The following is a 20,728-nucleotide window of genomic DNA, read 5'->3' as shown; positions in this document are numbered from 1 at the left end:
CTGTTTTCCTCCCTGGAATATCCAAACTCCCCAGACAAGCTTGTTGAGTGTCAAAGCCGACAAAGATTAGCGCAGTTCCTGACAAACGGCAATATGGCTGCTCTTTGAGTTGCACTGTTGCTGCAAACACCAGCTAAGACAATTCTTAAAAATATTTCATTGTAAAACTGAAGCTGTAGAATCCGTGTACAGCACACATTTAATTTGGTCAATGATCAGTTTTACATAGTTAATCTGAACAGGTTACCATTATACAGCACATCATTCTTACCTAGTGAAAGCCAGCCAGTTCAAGCCTCGAAATGAATGTGAAAAGATGCTTTGCGTTCATAGCAGCAAGTTATTTCCAAGCCATCAGTTTTCATACTACTCTGAATGCACTATATGAGCTTCTGAGCTACATATGCATTTGAAATATAGAACACATTATTGAAAATGATTTATAGATAGAAATGGGTAGCCTGTATTCTCTTCTTGTTTAAGTGATTTAATTCTCTCCTGTTTTGCCATCAACATCCTTTTTCTATCAGATTGGGCTGGTATAAAACAAGGATGCCAAGAATTCAGCAACTGTAACCAAGTCAGCTTCACGTGATGTTTCAGGATCAAATAACAGTGCAACATGTTAGAAAGCTTCAACACTACAGACATGGATTGAATCCAACTGCAAGGAGTGTGTGTGCTTTTTACTTTACTGTGCCTGAAATAACTTGTTCTTTTAAGTGATGGTGTATTCTTAGCGGTGAACAGATGTGCCTTGCAGGGTAGATTAATGACAGGGTTTTTTTTCTTGAGATTAGAAATAAAGGCTGTGAGACTTAGCTAATGATTTTGGGGGTGGGGTCCATTTCTATTGGTCTTTCTGCTTTCCACCCCCTATTGTAATGTAGCTTAGTTTGACCCAATATGGCTGTTCTTCTCTTGTGAAGAAAGATGATGTGAAACTTGACAAGGTGACTTCTAGGTGATGGAGTTTAATGGAAAGCCAATTATCTTCTGCGAATATGTGAGTGTTTTATTTGAACAAGCTGTGTCACAATTCAGTTGTATTTATCTGCTAGCTCACAGTGGATTCCTCATGTCAGGACAATTCTCAATTGCAGATTAAAAAGCATGTAGGAGGGAGAGAAGCAGCCTTAGAGTATTCGTTCACATGGTAACACTGTGCAGTAAACTAACTGATAGGTAGGCCGATTATGAATGCAAAATGGTATCTTGAAAGAAGCGACTCACACTATAATCTGTTTGTCTTTTTGATGAAAATAGGATGATGAATTCACATTAGGAAATGGCTATGATGAAGGCAATCAGCTCAGCCTTGGAAATGATGGGATTTTTCTGGTGACGTTTTTCAGTGAGTTCACCTTTAATTGATTTCTCACAGCTATTGATTATCTTAGCTTTTTTACAAATTGAAATGTGTGCACAACTTTAGACGTTGAAAACAAAATGTCCAGTTATAAATTGCTCTGTACATATAGAACATGCACTTGTGTGTGTCCTGTGTTAGCTCTGGTGCAGCATAATAAATTCTTAAACTAATTGCGCTGACAGATATAGAGAATTGCAAGGAATTTAAATAGGTGATAACACAATTCAGATGCGTTCTGCATGAAGCTCTTCACTCAAAGGTTTATGTTTAGTAAATGGCATCCAATACAGCATGAAATACTGGCAGCTATGAAGTCACCTTTCAATTTCCTTTATTATTATTTCTGCACTCCTATTAAAGTCTTTGTTCAAATGCATGCGTGGCATGTAGCCTGCTGTTCAAAGAAAGATATGGACACAAAGACTTAGATGTCATAGAGATGTACAGCATGGAAGCAGACTCTTCAGTCCAACTTATCTGCTGACCAGCCATCCTGAATTAATCTAGTCCAGTTTGCCAGCATTTGGTCCATATCTCTCTATATCCATCCAGATGCATTTGAAATGACAGAAGTGGCAGAGGGAATTTAAAAAATCTTTGAAAGAGAGGGCCATGTTTTCCTTTACATGAACCTTCGATAAATAAATGGATGAAATGCATTCAGAAATTAACTGAAGTGAATGAATGTCATTTTCAGAATTGCTTTAAAAAAGGTCAGATGCACACAGCCATTATCATGACCAATTTTCCACTGTATTGCTGTTGATGTTTTAATATAGAATGACATTTCCAGTCGATATGCTATACCTGGTTGCTGTGAAAAGGTTACAACAAGTGATGGTTGAATTAACACTCACAGTTGATGTGCTAAGTTCGTAGAGAATACTTCTGATCATTATCATGTACCTCTTTTCGTGTTAAAACATCTCCCACTTGTTGCAACTAACAACTTAAAGTTATATTTCCAGTAAAAACATCAGTGAACACAGTTTAAACACAAATATATTTTGCACTCAATAGACAGAGAAGAAATGAGACAGACAAACAGAATGGAGATGGAAAGAAGCTTAGACCAAGATGAATATGAGGAGGATCAGTGAAAAGGAGACTCAATCAGTGTTTGTTTTAGTTAGGGCAACTGTGTAAACTGTAATATTGGCTCTGTTAAATAACTCTCCTAACTGAATTCAATGAGGTACAAAAATCAAGGGCAATTTCATCCATTTTACACCATTATCCATGACAAAGTTATCATAGTCACAATTTCCCATAGAAGATAGAGAAGGTGAAAACTAAGAAATAAGGTGGAATGGCAGAAAAATAAACAAAGAAGACAAAAACTAAAAAAAACAGAAGTCAGCCATTGAATGCTCCAATACATGGATCTACTCATGCAACTTTCCCCTAGAGTGAGTTCTTAATCTGTCACAGACAAAGAGAAGAGTAGTTTATTTTTCAAAATTGTACAAAATGACATCCCAACAATGACTTACATTTTCATATTGCACTTCAGCTAGTTAAATGGTCCAGGCACCTCACATAAGCATAATTGGACAAAATTGATTTGGATGATAAAGAAGATATTAAGACAAGTTGAAACTTAGTTAAAACAGCACCTTAGAAGAGAAAGAGAGATGGAGAGATGCATGGAAAGGATCCCAGATCTTTGATCAAAACCAATGTCAGTTTGATCACCAGTGGTGGGGCATGGAGCAAGGGGTATGTACAAATCAGAGTTAGTGGAAGAGAGAGTTTTTGGCGAACTAGAAGAGTTCACAGAGATAGGAAAGAGAAATGCAATGCGGGGAGTTGAAAAGAAGTAGATCAATTTTGAAATTAAGGTATTGACGGAGCACTAACCAGTGTTCTTCAGTGAGCTCTGCACTGATGGGTGAGTAGGACTTGATGAAGTGAGTCACTATGGATGGTGGAGTTTTGGATCAGCTTTATTTTATGAAGGATGGATTATGAAAGACCAGCCAGGTGAGAATTGGAACAGATGGGTGACAAAACAAAAATGAGGGTTTCTGCTGAAGACGTGCTAAAGGATGGTGGGTATCGTTTCATTTTAAAGAGGTGGAGTTGTTTGTAGTGCTCAGAATATCAGCTAGAGTTTATGCTTATTGGGAGCACTACCACTGGCAAGTTCTCCTCCAAACCACCACAGCACTCGCTTGGACATGTATCACCTGTGCTTCAATTACGCTGGATAAAATGCTGAAATCTTCTCCCTTAACGATATTGTGGGTCTACTAACTGCAAATTGATTGTAGCAGATCGAGAAAGCAATGAATCCCCACCTTCTGAAGGGCTGCTAAGAATGGGCAATAAATGTTGACTCAGCCAGTGATGTTCAGATCCCGTGAATTTAAAAAATCTTTGAAAGAGAGGGCCATGTTTTCCTTTACATGGACCTTCGATAAATAAATGGATTGTATTCTAATGTATGCAGCACAAGTCATCCCATGCAACTACAGTAGGAGATTGTTGGTGTGCTGAGATTCCTGACACTTTGCCCCATACCCTGACATCGTGTAAGAAAGGCAGCATTGCATATAAGAGCATATTGTCAAATGCTTACAGCCTAAGGTGAAAGGATATTAACCCCAGACCCTTGAGCGGGTTATGAGATCTTGGGTTGTTTTTGTGAATTTTTATCCACGGTGACACTTTGAAGATCACCTGTGACTAAGTTCTGCTTCACAGGAATGACCTATGATCGATCTGTAATATCGATCAGGAATTGTATGGCACACAGTTGAACACTGCTTACATTTCACAAACAGGGTGGAATGATTCCAGATATCTTCAACCTGCACTGTGGAAATACCTGATTAATATAATTGCCCCTTGAAGAGCCACATCACCCACAGTGCTCAGACAATGCTCAAACCAGTTACTCCACACACTCCTGAGGTGGCCACAGCCATTTTCCATTTCCGTTGTACACTTCAGATTTGGATAAAGATTGAAGGCAACATGTTTAATACTTTACAGAATAAGTCATAGATTCATAATTTAGAGGCCACCCCAAACATTCACATTCCTTTCTTCCCTGTCAACTCCATCAGTTCTGAGCTTCCAAGCCTTACGCTAACTATTTCACTTCTTCTCCTAACATTACTCCCTGAGCCCCCAACTCCAGCTTAGCTATGATAGCAATCGAAATGCATAGTCCCCCATTTGGTGGATCTAATGATAACACCTCTTTCTGCAGTAACCTATGTTATTCATTGCTCTATCGTCTTCCACCCTTGTGTTGAAGGACACCCCCTTCACAATTATTGTCCCCTCTACATCCAGCAAGCTGTCTCCAAGTGACTTCCTCTACTTCTTTACCATAGCAATGGTCCCTGATAACTTCCAGTTCAGTGAGCAGACTCTCAAGATTGGCAGTGGCATATACACCTGACTAAATTGGAAGGATTTACTAAATTGACTTATTTGTAATTCTTCAGACTGTGTGTGGATTTGAACTGAAGGTTGACTTTCCGGATTGCAGTAATACAGAACCTCTGACCCTGGCCAGCCCAAGCAGTCAACTGACCATATCCAAGCCCCAAGATTGAAATGAGGAGGTAATGACCTCGTGGTATTATTTCTGGACAGTTAATTCAGAGACCCAAGTAATGTTCTGGGGACCTGGGTTTGGAATCCAGCCACGGCAGATGGTGAGAACTTGAATTCAATAAAAATTTGGAATTAAGAGTCTAATGGTATCCATGTACCTATTGCTAATTGTTGGAAAACCCATCTAGTTCACTAATGTCCTTTAGGGAAGGAAGCTGCCATCCTTACCTGGTCTGGCCTACATGTGATTCCAGGCCCAAAGCAATATTGTTGACTCTTAACTGCGCTCTGATGAATTAGAGATGGGCAATTAAATGTCAGTGATGTTCTCATATTATGAATGAAAGAAAAAAGATCAGCCACTGTCCATTAACTGACTGTGGCCGGGACTGACAGCAGTCCTCTTTGAATTGACAAAGTCTTGCTCCTCTTAGACTTTGACGTCTTGCTATTTGGCTGTAGCACATGCAAAGTGTTTGCCATGTGAGGCCGCTATCACATGTTGCAGATGTGAGATTGATGCTGCACATCACCCCCTTGACTGGTCACTACGGACAAACATGGCAAGCTGCCTGATGTTATGCGTTTGCTAAAAGGCAAGGCAAGACCGAGATGTTGTGAACATGAAAGCAGGCATGAAGTGAGTGGGCACTAAGTAAGCAAGCCCTGGATATATACCCTGCTCCAAAGGATGAGTTAAACACTTATCTCTGTGCTAAGAGTCCTGACAGCAGATTTGGTGCATTTCAAAGTACAGCTTTGAAATGGAGAATTACATTCAAAGTGCAGAGATGTGCCATGATGATGTGGTGAGGGTCACGTGTGCACAATGTCCACCTCTATCGATGGGGGATTGAGGTAGTGGGAGTGGGGATGGATGCAGGCAATTGATGCCAATAGAGTGTACCCTGAGATGATGGGAATTGCTGTTCATGTTTCTGGGTGAACAAGTGGCAAAATGGAGGTACTGAGTACCTGCACTGACTTGCATGTAGGGAACTGTTTCCATCTAATTTCTCTCCATCGTGTGGGAGAATGGGAAATGATTTAGAAATGAGGCAAGATTGAGTACTAATGAGATTTAAATATATGCATGTTGCATGTAAGCCTGTCAACACTTGTGAGTAAGGTTTTTATTCTGTTTTTCAAACCTTGGATAGGAAATCAGACTTTTTTCTCAACATTGAGAATTTCATTTTTCCTACTCCATTTTTCCCAATTGACTTGGTTATTGCCCAAGTGATTCAGGGGTGAGAAAGTTCACCCCCATATCTCTACTGGTTCAGGACTGTCACACATCTGGCTTCAACTTGTACTTCATCAGCAGGACTTTCATTGTCAAATAATTAGTTCCCTCATTGTCATGTCAGCAAACAGCTGTTAAAGGTCTGAGACACAAACAGGGGCATTGTGGGGAAATCCTCATAAGTTACCTTTAATTCAGCTACTTATTAAGAAATCTCATTGACAATCAAATACTGAAACCATGGTTTAAACTTCATTACATGTAGCAACTAAGACCCCTTGGGTGAGCAAGTTAAGCCTCACAACTCAACTTGGCTATTACCTGATTAATGGTGGAGTCAAGATATGATTCAACCAACAATATCTGAGTCTGGAAGAGTCCAAGTTTCAATCCTTGTGCAAAGCTGTTCTTCAGAATTCTCCTGAATTGTTCTGATGTTGAATTCTTATAGAATTTTCTCTCTTACAAGTTTGTGGTGTGACATTATTGACGATTGATTATATTCTTTCATCTGCAACATTGATTATACTTTTGGAGTCTGTAGTTTGCCTTCTGTTCAGATGTAGCTCCCCTGTTCCTTGTTACATTCAGGATTAGGAGTCCGTTTGTCATAGCCTGTCCTGCAATTAACCCCTTTACTTCAGGGCATTTCCATCTACAGACAGTCTTAATTGTCCATTTGTCATGAGTCAGCAGGGTATTGAGCAGTATTATCCCCTCTCTCCCAGGAAACAGTTTGTTTATGTTCCTTCAACCCTTTCCCAGGGGTGGTTAATAAGCGTATTGCTTTTAATTCCTTTATGACAGCGTCTCCTTATCCCTTTCATCTCGTGAAACAATTTATTCCAGGAAGAGGTATTGCTGACTGTTTCAATCCATGAAATTATTGAAGTTGTGAAGTTTACCTCGTCACAAGGGGAACTTAAACTTTCTAGTTCCCAAACTCACTCCACAGGGAGCAATGGAAAACACTTTGTAGCTGCCAGATTCTTACTTGGAAATATAGGTATGCAAGCACATAATCTATGATGTGGAAGGGAGTCTTTTCTTTGGGGAGCTGGGGATTATTGTGGTTAATGGTATCTTACTGGTAGAATTCTATCCCCAATCTCGCCTTGTTGGCAGTAATACCCAAGTACCTTTATGCCGAGAGGGCCCAGGTCTCATGAAAATTTTGCCCAGATGCAAGCATACCCTCTCCAACTGTAATGTGCATCACATTCAGTGGAGACAGGGAGGGGCTGGGCATCCTGCAGTGTCCTAAGAATCAGCTTCTGGGCATGCTGTGCTAGATTCTCCTTCTGAATGGGGCCTACTGGAACCACCTTATCTCCCTGAGAGGAAGGACACAAAATTTGAGGTCAAGTCCTCTTATGTCCCCTCAGCTTGCCTTCAACAAACTTGATGATGTCCCAATTCCTTAAACTAATCCCAAATAAAGATAGACAATTATTTTCTAGGTTCTTTGATATCTCTGACAGTACTCTGACAGTTTTGACAGTTCCAAAGAGTTTACTTTTCACAATCCAAAGTGTACCTTACATCTCACTGCACTAAGGTGTCCACAGGATATCTCACATGTCCATCCTGGCTATCCAAGCTAAATCAATCAGGTCAATCTTGACTTAATCTGCTTGACACCTCACAGGTTCCAGACAGTGGTGATACCAAAATCCCACATAAATAGAAACAACTGCCCAGTTATCTGATCCACTGTCTCCGGACGTCACATATGCATGAATATTGTAACATCCAAGGACCTGCCCCTGTGAAAGTCGGGAATGATGTGTGTGGGTGTGGGACTTGTGCAAACTACCAGCATTTCCATGGTAGCCCACCCACTTCAGCATAAGTTGTGCCTCAGATCATAATCTGCCAACAGATCTATTTTTTGTAACAACCATATTCGATGATTTTTTCATGGGATTGGTAGCTTTGAGGCAAAACAAGATTGACTTGAGCACTCTGTGGATACGAATCCATGAATCATAATCAAATATTAAATGGACAACGTCTCATATAGAAAGCAGAGTGCAAGGTCCAGAAAACATGAACATGGAGGACAGAGATGAGAGCAGTGCACACATGTCATGGGTCCTGCCCAATGAGATGAATTAATAGTGAAGACTGTAATTATGCACACTCTGTGAAGGAAGGGCATGCTTTGAAACTGGCAATCTCCCAGGTTTATGTAGAAAAGCCATTCAAGCACTAAATTATGAGTTAAGCATTAGAAATGACAAAGGTAGCTGAGTCAGCCAACAACTTTGTAAATAACCCCATACTTCTAAATGACTCAGACCTTCTATGGCAAGAATGAGCAGGTGGCAAGCTACTCTGGTCACTATCCACCTGCTCTCTACTGTAAGTTAATACAGTGTGGTTCTACGGGGATTAGCCCAGTAATTTATATAGAAGTATATGTGAGCGTACTATCAGTTCTGTCATTGAACTCCCTGAGGAGAGAAGTTCTCGACAAAACTTAACTGTTATTTAATTTCTTTTGATATTTATAACACAGCCCATTGTAAATCTGGAGACTGCCAAATTATCTTTATCAAAATGGCATTGTTCTGCTATCTTCTGAAAATAGAGCATGAAGGCTAGTTTCATGCAACATTTGCAATCATTCGTGCTGAACAAAAGCTGGCAGAAAGCAACTTCTCACAGGAAGAAGCAGTAAAACTGTCACAGTTTCTTCATGGTGGTAAGAATGGGCGTGTCCGTGAGTTATAAATTCAGGAGATTGTACTTATTTTGTGCTGGCTTCACACAGAAAACAACTGTTGCTTGGGGCAGGATGTTAACACGAGCTTCGGCACCCTGATCTGGACCCAAGCCTGCATGTGGAAGCAGTGGAGCTAGCTCCATGATTATCCCAGAGGCAGCCTCCCAGAACAGTCATGTGGCTGTGCTCCTGGTAAAAACAATGACTGCAGATGCTGGAAACCAGATTCTGGATCAGCGGTGCTGGAAGATCACAGCAGTTCAGGCAGCATCCAAATTGCAGTGAAATCGACGTTTCAGGCAAAAGCCCTACATCAGGAATAAAGGCAGAGGAGCTCTAGCTTATCTCTCCATGCTTCAGGCTCACTGCCTTTATTCCTGATGAAGGGCTTTTTCCCGAAATATCGATTTTGCTGCACTTTGGATGCTGCCTGATTGTGCTCCTGATCTGACCTGCTTAATCAAAGGGCTGGCAACTCCAGAGTCTGAGCAGAAAAGAGGGGAGATCACCACTGAGGCAGGACAGATTGACTTGGCTTATCAACGTAGAGGTGCCCTTTGAGGTAAACTTAAGATAAACCTCCAGCAAGGGTTTGCAGAAAATGCCTTTTTTGTTTTGGCAGTAGCTCTGAGAAATATCAAAATTCCCTTTCGTTTCTGCAAAGACTGGACAGAACTGGTTTAGAACATTTGGATGTACTTATACATGATTTTATGAATGAAGTGCATTTTTGAAATGAAAAAAGGATTCAGAGAAGGTTTTGTCAAGGTTTGGCCTAAGCAGCTCCATGACTCAGGGTGCTGTGCTGTACAGTCTGTACCCTGGGATGCACACTGAGACAAACATTGACTGCACCTGGTAGACAATGAACTTGGTGCAAGATGCTCTTTGGTCTCCCAAAATCTGTTGGTCTTCCAGTGCAAAGAGTTGACATTGACCAACTGGTGCAGACTGGCACATTCCAAGGTCCAGGACTATGTGCTGAGGGACGTATTAAAGCCTGGGACAAGGTGCCAAGCGTAATGGGGAAAGATCACTGTCCGACATCTTTCTACCAAAGGATCCATTCAGGTATCAGATACTCTTGATGCCTCAGAATGAATATGGGTAGTTTCCTGAGTTTATGGAAAAGCTCTGAGAAATGTCAAAATTCCAATGTTTTATTTATTTTTTATCCCTGTGCAAGGACTGCACTGAACTGGGTTCAAACTATTACATGTATTTATAGATGATTCTTATGAATAAAATATTGTTTTGAAATAAAAGTGTTATTCAGAAAGGCTAAGCAGGCATCTGCGAAAGACCCACCACAGGTTCTTCCTGCAGGCCCTAATTTGGACATGGGGCTTCTGCAAGCCATTCCCACCACCCCCTCCACCTCCTCCAGGCTGCCGCATGGTGGCTGATTGAATGCTGCAAAGAATGAGTTCCAGCAGAGCTGTTCAATGGTAGAATAGGCTGTGTGCCCTCCATTAGGCAAGCAGCTGTTCTGCATAGTCCCACCACCAGGAAACATCAGCAGTGGGTCAGGCCAGATTTCCTGGCTTCTGTGTGTGTGTGCAACCTCAAGGTCAGCAAAATCCTGTCTCTCTACAGGTGAGATCTTTAATGGCTGCCACAGCGTACACACAAAGACACTTTTATCAGAGATAGACGGCAGTAAACCAGCCCAACGTGTCGGGTCTAAATTTTCCAAATACTTGGCTTTTGCAAATTGCTGTCATGGAACAGGAGTTCACTATTCACATCCTCAATCTTCTCCCTTCAAAAATGGAACAACAAGTGACCAGTAACCTAACTTTATGTGTCTGTTTTGGTGCCATATCCAGAATACTTTCAATTATCAAATACTGCCCACCTCAAATTTACATGCAACAAGTATTTCACAACATTTGTGGTTTGTGGAAGACAATTCCAATTCCTTTAGGGTGAGTCTCGTATTGTTGGTGGTGATAGGGTTGAAGGTGGTTGAAAAAGATGGAGTGTGGTGCACCCGATGCTAACTTCCAATGTCTGGGAAGGAAAGACCATGATCAATCTCCCCAACTTGCTGACAATGAAGAACCACTTAAAGGTTGACCCAGCAGCAGCTGGACCTATGGGCATGAACATTCTGGAAGCAAATTGAATTCTTGTCTCTTCTGATGGGGGTGGAGGCCCTCAAACAAAGGCATGATGGACAGCATAGAGATCTGGCAAAAGGTGCCTGCTGAAAGCCATTCCCCTTCTCTAGGTTAAAGCCCTCCCAACCCATTCTCATCCTTCTATGCCCACACTCCTCCCCAATCTAAACTCTAAGATGGCTTAGTGGTATTATTGCCTGGATGTTAATCCAGGTAACGTTCTGGGGATCTGGGTTTGAATCTCACCATGGCAAATAGTGGAATTTGAATTCAATAAAACTCTGAAATTAAGAGTCTTATGATGACCATGAATCCGTTGTTGATTGTCAGGAAAAACCATTTGCAAGGAATATGCAATTTTTATCTGGTTTGGACTACATGCCACTCTGAACCCACACCTATATGGTTGATCACTGCCCTCTGGAGTGGCCTAGTCAGTGACACCCTCATCCTGTGAATGATTTTTTTAAAAAATCCATCACTAATTACTCCTGTGTGCTGTGACTCTAGGCTTTCTCCTCCAGTAGCAGCTACGGCATGCCCGTGATACTACTGAGGGCAAGAGCTTCTTATTGCCCTCATTCTCAAGGAAGCCCCACTAGTGTCCATGGAACTGTCTGATTAACAGAGGATATGGGCAGGTCTTCCTTAGAAGAGGCACCATGGATCTCTTGGCATCTGTTCAGTCAATGGAGGCTTCCACCCAAGAAGTGCAAAGGTTTCTTTACTTCTCTTCTGATAATTCTAGTTCTAATTTTTGTATGATGTTGCCTAGTTCTAGACTTCACACCCAGTGGAAGTAATTTTCTCCACCTATCTTATCAGTGTGGTAACTTCATAAAACTATGCACAGACCAGAGTAAAGTACTTGAAAAATTTCCATGTCTAAATTTTCCAATTAGCATCTTAACTGTTTTCATGATTAAGCCCATTTACTGCTACTTAAAAGTTTGGATTTTATGGATTCATAAATCTCTGTATGGATTTCCCACAATCCTGGTGGTCAGAATTATGGCTACTTTGTGAAAGGATTCTCTTCCAGTATGGGTTGCAGTGAGGTCCAACACAGGCTAAAGTGAGTGATAATGACAGGGAGTTATGCATGTGCTTTTTAGTCATTTGATCACAAGCACTGGGAAATAGACTTTGCTGTAAAAAGCCATGAAAAATCACACCAAACAGACATTGCACTATTACATTTTTAATAGATATAATTCATTTTACAACATTAAAAATTTAACATTTTTGGGAAGTATCATAATTTCAATCAGTAAGAGTTTTGAAAAGCGATATTTAAGAAGTGGTCAATTATACCAAAGATCATAAATTTCATTTTGTAACATTGATATTCATCAGATTTTTAAACAGGTTTCCTGTTGAGAAATATCTAAAATTAATTAACTTTTGAAAGAGTATAAAATATGAAATTTAAAGTCTAAGGGTAAAATTAATTCATAATCTATGGGATTTGATAGACTTTCCTACTTTATGTGACACCTGATGATCTTTGTCCACTTGGCCTGCTACTCCCCCCAGCATCCCTGGGGACTGAAGGCTCTGTTTCCCTGCTGTACATTTCTATGAGACTCTATGACATGCTTCTCCATTTCTCCCACCTCCCCACCTGAAATGTTTGCTGGTTACTTGGTTTTTGAAAGCGCCAAAGCTCACTAAGTTTCCAAATGACACAAAGCTTGGGGGGATGGGGGGGGGAGGGGAAGCTGTTAGGAGGACGGAGAGATAATTCAGAGTCATTTGGGATAAGTTGAGTGAGTAGGCAAAAGCATGGCAGATAATGTTTACTGTGGATAAATGTGAAGTTATTCACTCTGGAAGCAAAAACAGAAGGCAGATTATTGTCTAAATGGTGATAGGTTGGGAAAAGGGGTGATGCATTCAAAATTGGGTATCCTTGTACATTAGTTGCTGAAAGTAAGTAGGCAGGTGATGAAGAAAGCAAAATGATATGTTAGCCTTCATAGCAAGGGAATTTGAGTCCAGGAGTAAGGATGTCTTGCTGCAATTATATCGGCTTTGGTGAGACCACATCCTGAGTAATGTGTGCAGATTTGGTCTCCTATTCTGAGGAAGGATGGCAAATTGATGTACGAAGAGAGATTGGATTGATGAAGACAATGTTCTCTGGGGTTTATAAGAATGGGGGAGGAGTGATCTCACAGAAACCTATCGAGTTCCAAAAGGACTAGACAGGCTAAAGACAGGAAGGATAGTCTTGATGGCTGGGTACAGGATGGTGGTGCTGATGACTGGGGAGTCTAGAACTAGGGCTCTCAATCTAAGGGTATAGGATAGACCAGTTAGGACTGAGATGAGAAGAAATTTAGGACATGAGAGTGTATCCATATCAGGATGACTGCGACAGTTCATTAAGTAGGTTCACAACCACATTCTCAAGGACATTTGGGTGGTCAATAATTACAGGGCCTGCCAGAACTGCTAATGCCAATGATTGAATAAAGGTAAAATAAAGTACTGGCATATTTTTTAGAATGGAATCTTGGCCAAAACAGAGCCTGCGCAAACAAATTGGCAAAACATTGATAAAAGGTTTCTCATTCCATTTATGAGCAAGTTCTGTCATTGCTGTTTGGCTCGAAGAGCATTTCTGAACATTGGTATAAAAGCAGGTACTTCACGGCTGTGGGTGGGACTGTGACCTGGAAATGACGGTTTGCTCACTCCTTCCTCTATGGATCCAGTACAACTGATAAAACATTAATGAGCAAACAAACAAAGGTTTGCTAGCCAGGAGCAGTGAAGCGGGGTTGGGGATGGGACGGGGGGGTTGCTCAACCAATGGGCCTCACACACATCTAGGCCTATACCCAGAAGTAAGTCATGCCTTTTCAGCACACCTGGGACAAGATTGTGTCAAATGTAGTCAGGTTAAGACTTCTGTGGAAGGAGCACTTAAATCTTGTGCAGGTTTGAGGGAGGTCTGGGGTGGGAGGACCCGGATGGTTCAACCCATTCTTATTCCATGGAATGTCAGCTAAATTAGTGCTGAGTGGGACTTCTGCCCCTCCTTCAGAGAAATCCTGCCCTCTGGAGTTCTGTTGGCCAATCTGATTGTCTGACAGATTGATCAGAGACTCCAGTGGTCATTGCCGTGCCAGCACTCCATAGTGGACACTGCTGAAACTGCAACGAGTCCCAAGGAGAAGTCCTCAATAGATCATCAGCCCAGGTATGTTGGCAACATTGGGTGAGGAGAGTTTGTCCACCTTGGGGAGAAGGGTGAGGAGGGATCTGGTTTAAAATCTGTGAGGGGATAGGATGAAGGAAGTGGGGTGTTATTATCTGAAGAGGTGTCCCTGGTGAGCGCAGGACACAATACTGGTTCAATTACATTTACTGAGTTAGCAAGATTGAACGTGTCAGAAGAAAACTTATTTCTCACCTGTCCTGGACTTACCAGGTCATTGTATTTCTTTTGCCATTGATCAGTCATCAAGTAAGTAACATGGACCTTATCAGCACCTCTGCCATATCCTTACAGACTTGGTTCCTGATTCAGGAGAGACAATCTGTTCTGTCAGAAATTCCAAATATGTCTGGAGGTCCCCCCCCATGAAGACAAAAGCCTTTTTATAGCCACTTTCTTGCAGTGTTCCATTAATGGTCTGCTGGAAATGAGAAATAATGCAGTGTTTTCTGACTGAGCAAAAAAGCTCTGTAGAAACATTACAATTACTCGCTAGTCAATGCAGAGACAACTAAACTAAATTGCATTCTGGATTAGTGGAGCTGGAAGAGCACAGCAGTTCAGGCAGCATCCGAGAAGCAGTAAAATCGACATTTCGGGCAAAAGCCCTTCATCAGGAATACAGGCAGAGAGCCTGAAGGGTGGAGGGATAAGTGAGAGGAGGGTGGGGGTGGAGAGAAAGTAGCATAGAGTCCAATAGGTGAGTGGGGGAGGGGATGAAGGTGATAGGTCAGGGAGGAGGGTGGAGTGGATAGGTGGAAAAGAAGATAGGCAGGTAGGACAAGTCATGGGGACAATGCTGAGCTGGAAGTTTAGACCTAGGGTGAGGTGGGGGAAGGGGAAATGAGGAAACTGTTGAAGTCCCCATTGATGCCCTGGGGTTGGAATGTTCCGAGGCGGAAGATGAGGTATTCTTCCTCTAGGTGTCTGTAGTGAGGGAGCGGCGGTGAAGGAGCCCCAGGACCTCCATGTCCTCAGCAGAGTGGGAGGGGGAGTTGAAATGTTGGGCCACGGGGCGGTGGGGTTGATTGGTGCAGGTGTCCTGGAGATATTCCGTAAAGCGCTCTGTTAGGAGGCGTCCAGTCTCCCCAATATAGAGGAGACCCCTTCGGGAGCAAAGGATACAATAAATGATATTAGTGGATGTGCAGGTAAAACTTTGATGGATGTGGAAGGCTCCTTTAGGGCCTTGGATAGAGGTAAGGGAGGAGGTGTGGGTGGCAGGAGAAGGTGCCAGGATGGGAGGGCAGGTCGTAGGGGGGCTTGGACCTGACCAGGTAGTCACAGAGGGAACGGTCTTTGCGGAAGGCGGAAAGGGGTGGGGAGGGAAATATATCCCTGGTGGTGGGGTCTGTTTGTAGGTGGCGGAAATGTCGGCGGATGATTTGGTTTATGCAAAGGTTTGTAGGGTGGAAGGTGAGCACCAGGGGCATTCTGTCCTTGTTATGGTTGAAGGGGTGGGGTCTGAGGGCAGACGTGCGGGATGTGGACGAGATGCATTGGAGGGCATCTTTAACCATGTGGGAAGGGAAATTGCGGTGTCTAAAGAAGGAGGCTATCTGGTGCGTTCTGTGGTGGAACTGGTCCTCCTGGGAGCAGATACGGCGGAGGTGGAGGAATTGGGAATATGGGATGGCATTTTTGCAGGAGGTAGGGTGGGAAGAGGTGTAATCCAGGTAGCTATGGGAGTCAGTGGGTTTGTAAAAAATGTCGGTGTCAAGTTGGTCGTCATTAATGGAGGTGGAGAGGTCCAGGAAGGGGAGGGAGGTGTCAGAAATGGTCCAGGTAAATTTAAGGTCAGGGTGGAATGTGTTGGTGAAGTTGATGAATTGCTCAACCTCCTCGCGGGAGCACAAGGTGGCGCCAATGCAGTCATCAATGTAGCGGAGGAAGAGGTGGGGAGTGGTGCCGGTGTAATTACGGAAGATCGACTGTTCTACGTAGCCAACAAAGAGACAGGCATAGCTGGGGCCCATACATGTGCCCCCTTTGCTCTGGAGGAAGTGGGAGAAACTAAATTGCACACTGCTCAGAATAGTAACTCATTGCTGCTCTTAAAATCTCTGCATTATTAAATGCATATTAAAATTCAAGCATGTAACATTAATATTAACATCAACCAATCAATCAATCAGCTAAGTACATTCCTTGAATTAAGTTGCACAATGCTCAGATTGGCATTGTTCACCAGTGCTTTACACTAACTAACTAATCAATCAACAAGACAAGGTACATGGTATATTTGCATAGAGAGAAAAGTGCTCCTGTAGTGACTGGAATGAGGTGGGCCTCATACAGTGTGAGTTTGCTGATTAGGCCTGTTACCCTGGTCCAGCCAGGGAGCCCTGGCTGACAGATATAAACAGGAGGGTCAGACTGTCCTAGAGGTGCTCAAAAGGTATGTCAGGGCAGACCGAGAACTGAAAGGGGCATGGGATGGACTGAGAGCCGGAAGGTCGGTAGGGGCGGGCTGCCTTAGGGTGGTCGGAAGGTGGGAGGGGCGGGGGCTTGCTGGGTCTGTATTGTCTGCACTTTGTATGTAACAGTATTGTCTAATGTACAAATGTCATTGTCACTGTCTTGTCATATGTGGAAGTGGGATTTGAGGTTTGTCCTCATCTCCCTGTAAAATGGTTGAACGGTAGAGTTTGGGGCCTAGCTTTGCTGCTCCTCTCCCTTGTAAAATTACTGTCTCTTGTGTACAGCTGTAAATGTTAACTGTTTTTTGTAAACAGTTTTGTAATTTGTTTAATAAAATATTATAAACAGGAAAAAAATAAAATAAACAGGAGGGTCAGGGATTCTGCTCACCCTTGGTGCCGGCTCTCTGATAGCTGGATCAGTGTCCCAGACTGTACACATGTAAATAAATGGTGACATGGTGATGAGATACTGGCCTTTGTGGAGTTATTTTAGCCCTGTTACAATTAAGTTCCACAATGATTTTCTTTTAATAGAAACCCCATCTCCAAATATTTGAGCTCCAATTAGTTTTGATTCCATTAATCTATTGTTCACGCGTATTCACATGGCACTGTTTTTCTGATTCAGAAACGTCTTCTTGTTTGTTATGTCAATGACGTTCAGCATAAACATGAACCAAAACTTCAAATCAGAAAGAGAAAAAGAATTCTCAATTGTACAGAAATTCTAAATCCAAGTGATTATTTTATACACTAAACAATACAATTGTCAGTGCAGCATAACATGGTTAATAATTTAGTTTACTCTTCCAAATTAATGACTACTTTCATTTCCTTTGGTTTTTTTAGTTGCATTTATATTTAACTGGATTGGATTCTTTTTATCCTTCTGCTCAACAAACACCATTGCAGGCAGATATGGAGCCATTTCGGGGTTTGGGCTGTCGCTTATAAAGTGGATTCTTATCGTCAGGGTAAGTGTTCATTGACTTATGACGTTGTCACAAATGCTTCGGAAGATTTGTATCTCTTTATTTGGCTGTATTTTATTTCTGCTGTCAGTTGTACTTCAGATTGTGTATTTTGTTGGTTTCACTGTGTAACTGTGGAAGACATAATACCCATTGTTTTCATTCAGATGATTACTTGAAGGATGTTGTGCCACAGTGATGGAAGATCTGGTTTCAAATCCTACCTCTGCCAGGGGAGGAGAGATAACATGCTGAACAGGTTAATTAAGAGTAAATACAAGGGGGTTGAAGTCATGCTTTAGCTGGCTTCTAGTTCGACTGAAGCTTTCTTGAGCAATCCTGGGTACTGTACCTTTGAGAAATTGAGTCCTGTAGTTCAGTATTAAAGTCTGTAGGGCTCAAGTCCCACCTATCGATGAGATTTGTCATAACATGCATGAACAAGGTGATTAAAATGTTCAGAGAGGATTTGAAGATAAATGATCTAAAAATGCACAATGTGCTGGATTGTCCCTCAGGAGAAGCACTAGTCTGTTTTGTAGTCCTGAGGAGCTTTGTGTCCATAACTGCAGTTTAGAGATTGAGAAACCTAACGAAGAGCAGGATTCCCAACAAACCTGCAGCCCTTTTAAACCTTTGCCTGTTTTCCAACCACAGGTGAATGAACTCATAGTCTGGAGGTGTTTTGGAGAGAAGCCTCCAGTAGAAGGTCTGACATCAGGAATGTTGTAAATGGTAGTATGATAGTGGTTGGCTGAGGCATTATGAATGGGAGTTACAGCTCAGTCCAATGAATCTGAAATGTAAAATTAACGAAATAAATAATTGTCTTGTTTCAGACTAGTGACTTCATGGGAAAAGTGATGAACTTAGTGCTATATGGCTTCAATTGTTTTAAGTTTCAATGATGATTGAAATGTTCTGCAGAGTGTTAACAATTCTTGTTTTTGGTAAATAGCTACAAAATGTAAATGGTCTCGATGTTAGCAGGGAGGGGGAGTGATGTGGCAGTTTTGCATACTTATTGTGAAAGGGTCAGTTTTGCTCAGGTCCTCTCAAGTTTAATAGTGGGTATCAGGTACCATTTTGAAAATGGGTTTGGAATTCGAGCTACAGGCAGATTAAAATGTTGGTTGACTGAGAAGTGGGTAGGCTACATCACAAGACAGCAACTGGAGAGTGGAATGGAGAAAGGAGGAGCCATGTATCGTTGTTGGAGGGGTCAGGAAGGACATTGGAGAGGAAATTGAATGGCAGTGGGAACATGAATGCTGGGGACCTTATTTGCTGATATCAGAATCATCCCTTTTGTAAGTGGCTGCCTTGTTTGCTGCTAATCTCTGTTCACACAGTGTGGGATGTTCCATACTGAGATTTGTTTTTTTGCTCCAATTCCACCTGGATAATGAGTTCAAAGAGCATCAGTTTCTACCTCATAAGATCTTATTGTCACATTTTATTGAAAGGGGTGATTTATTTGCTTTCCATGGAGTCTCTGCACTGAGCAAAACACCCTCAAAGTAGCACGGGTGTGGAACGCACTGCCTGCAACAGTAGGTGACTCACCAACTTTAAGGGCATTTAAATGATCATTGGATAAAGATAAGGATGAAAATGGAATTGTGTCGGATAGATGGGCTTCAGCTTGGCTTCATAGGTCGGTGCAACTTCGAGAGCTGAAGGGCCAGTACTGCGCTGTAATGTTCTATATTTGCACCACTCTAGAACATAGAGCCCTATTGGATCAACTGAAAGCGAGTTAGTGCAGGCGGAAGCTTCCTCTACTTTAACATCATTCACAGATCACAATCTTAATAAAGTATTTTGAGAGCTTAGGTGCAGCATTTCAGGTTTTTAAGTGCCCTCTAGCTTTTTGGTGAAATTGATTATTCTGTGTAAATCACAACAATATCATGGTTTGTTTTGCTTTATGGAATCATGCCTCTCAGAGAAGATGCACTCAAAGCACTATGACATTGGTGTCTTCAGAGTTATTCAGAAGAACATAAATATGAAAGATATTTTAGTTCCATCCAAAATGGATTTTTAAAAAAAAATTCTCAGCAAATTTTGGAAATATTCAACGAATCAAGCAGTCTCTATAGTAAGAGGCATTTTCGGTTAATGCCTTGAAAGTTCATTTAACTGCAATGGTTCCTGCTTCTCATAAGATCATAAGACATAGGAGTGGAAGTAAGGCCATTAGGCCCATCGAGTCCACTCCGCCACTCAATCATGGCTGATTGGCATTTCAACTCCACTTACCAGCATTCTCCCCTTAGCCCTTAATTCCTCGAGACAACAAGAATCTATCAATCTCGGCCTTGAAGACATTTAGCGTCCCGGCCTCCACTGCACTCCGTGGCAATGAATTCCACAGGCCCACCACCCTCTGGCTGAAGAAATGTCTCCACACTTCTGTTCTGAATTGACCCCCTCTAATTCTAAGGCTGTGTCCACGGGTCCTAGTCTCCTCACCTAACGGAAACATGTCTCTATGTCTCTCTCCACAAATGTTACCTAATCTGCTGATTAATTCTATTTTCATATCAGATTTTCAATAGGGTCTATATTTTACTCTGTGTCAACTATCATTACAAATATCCTGCAAGCTCAATAAAAGATTGCGCTTATGCTGAATATATAGTGAAATTATAAAATATGTTCCAGATCTCATTGCTTTATTTTACAATGTATTCTAAACCATTCTGCTGCAGTCCACAGTGTCTTTCATCTGCTGGAGAGTGTGGCCTGAATTATGCAATCTGTTTCTGTTATTAAACTAGCAGAGAATTTATGGTAATCAGAAACACAGACAAACAAGATAAAGGGTGTGCTACATTTACTGAGTGTCACAGCATTCCATATGTAACTGAACCTTCAGCTCAAATGTTCCATGTTGGCACTTGATATGCAGAGCAGCTCCAGACCTCTTCATAATTGGAAGTAATTTGTTTCTCTCACAGCATCCTATTGCTTCATAATGTTAAATATGTCCATTAAATCACCCAATAATATTGTCTGTTCTACTGAAAACAGCCCATTATTTCAAGCATCTGTACTTTCCAA

The 20,728-nt window shown here is 41.9% G+C and overlaps 1 protein-coding gene across 2 annotated transcripts in view; it reads left to right on the top strand.

Moving 5' to 3' along the window:
• The first annotated feature begins 930 nt into the window (after nt 1-930).
• LOC132833425 (NEDD4 family-interacting protein 1-like) overlaps nt 931-20,728 on the top strand; it is a 152,621-nt gene continuing 132,823 nt past the window's right edge. For both annotated transcript variants that reach the window (XM_060851674.1, XM_060851675.1), the window contains exons 1-3: nt 931-1,006; nt 1,267-1,354; nt 17,538-17,662. In XM_060851674.1, the coding sequence (XP_060707657.1) occupies nt 968-1,006; nt 1,267-1,354; nt 17,538-17,662 (252 nt within the window). In that variant the 5' untranslated portion in view covers nt 931-967. The remainder of the gene's footprint in view (nt 1,007-1,266; nt 1,355-17,537; nt 17,663-20,728) is intronic.

This window comes from Hemiscyllium ocellatum, chromosome 36 (genome assembly GCF_020745735.1).
Source record: "Hemiscyllium ocellatum isolate sHemOce1 chromosome 36, sHemOce1.pat.X.cur, whole genome shotgun sequence".
NCBI classification, from domain to species: Eukaryota; Metazoa; Chordata; class Chondrichthyes; order Orectolobiformes; family Hemiscylliidae; genus Hemiscyllium; species Hemiscyllium ocellatum.
Note: the sequence above shows the minus strand (reverse complement) of the source record. Positions and strands in the feature narration are given on the sequence as shown.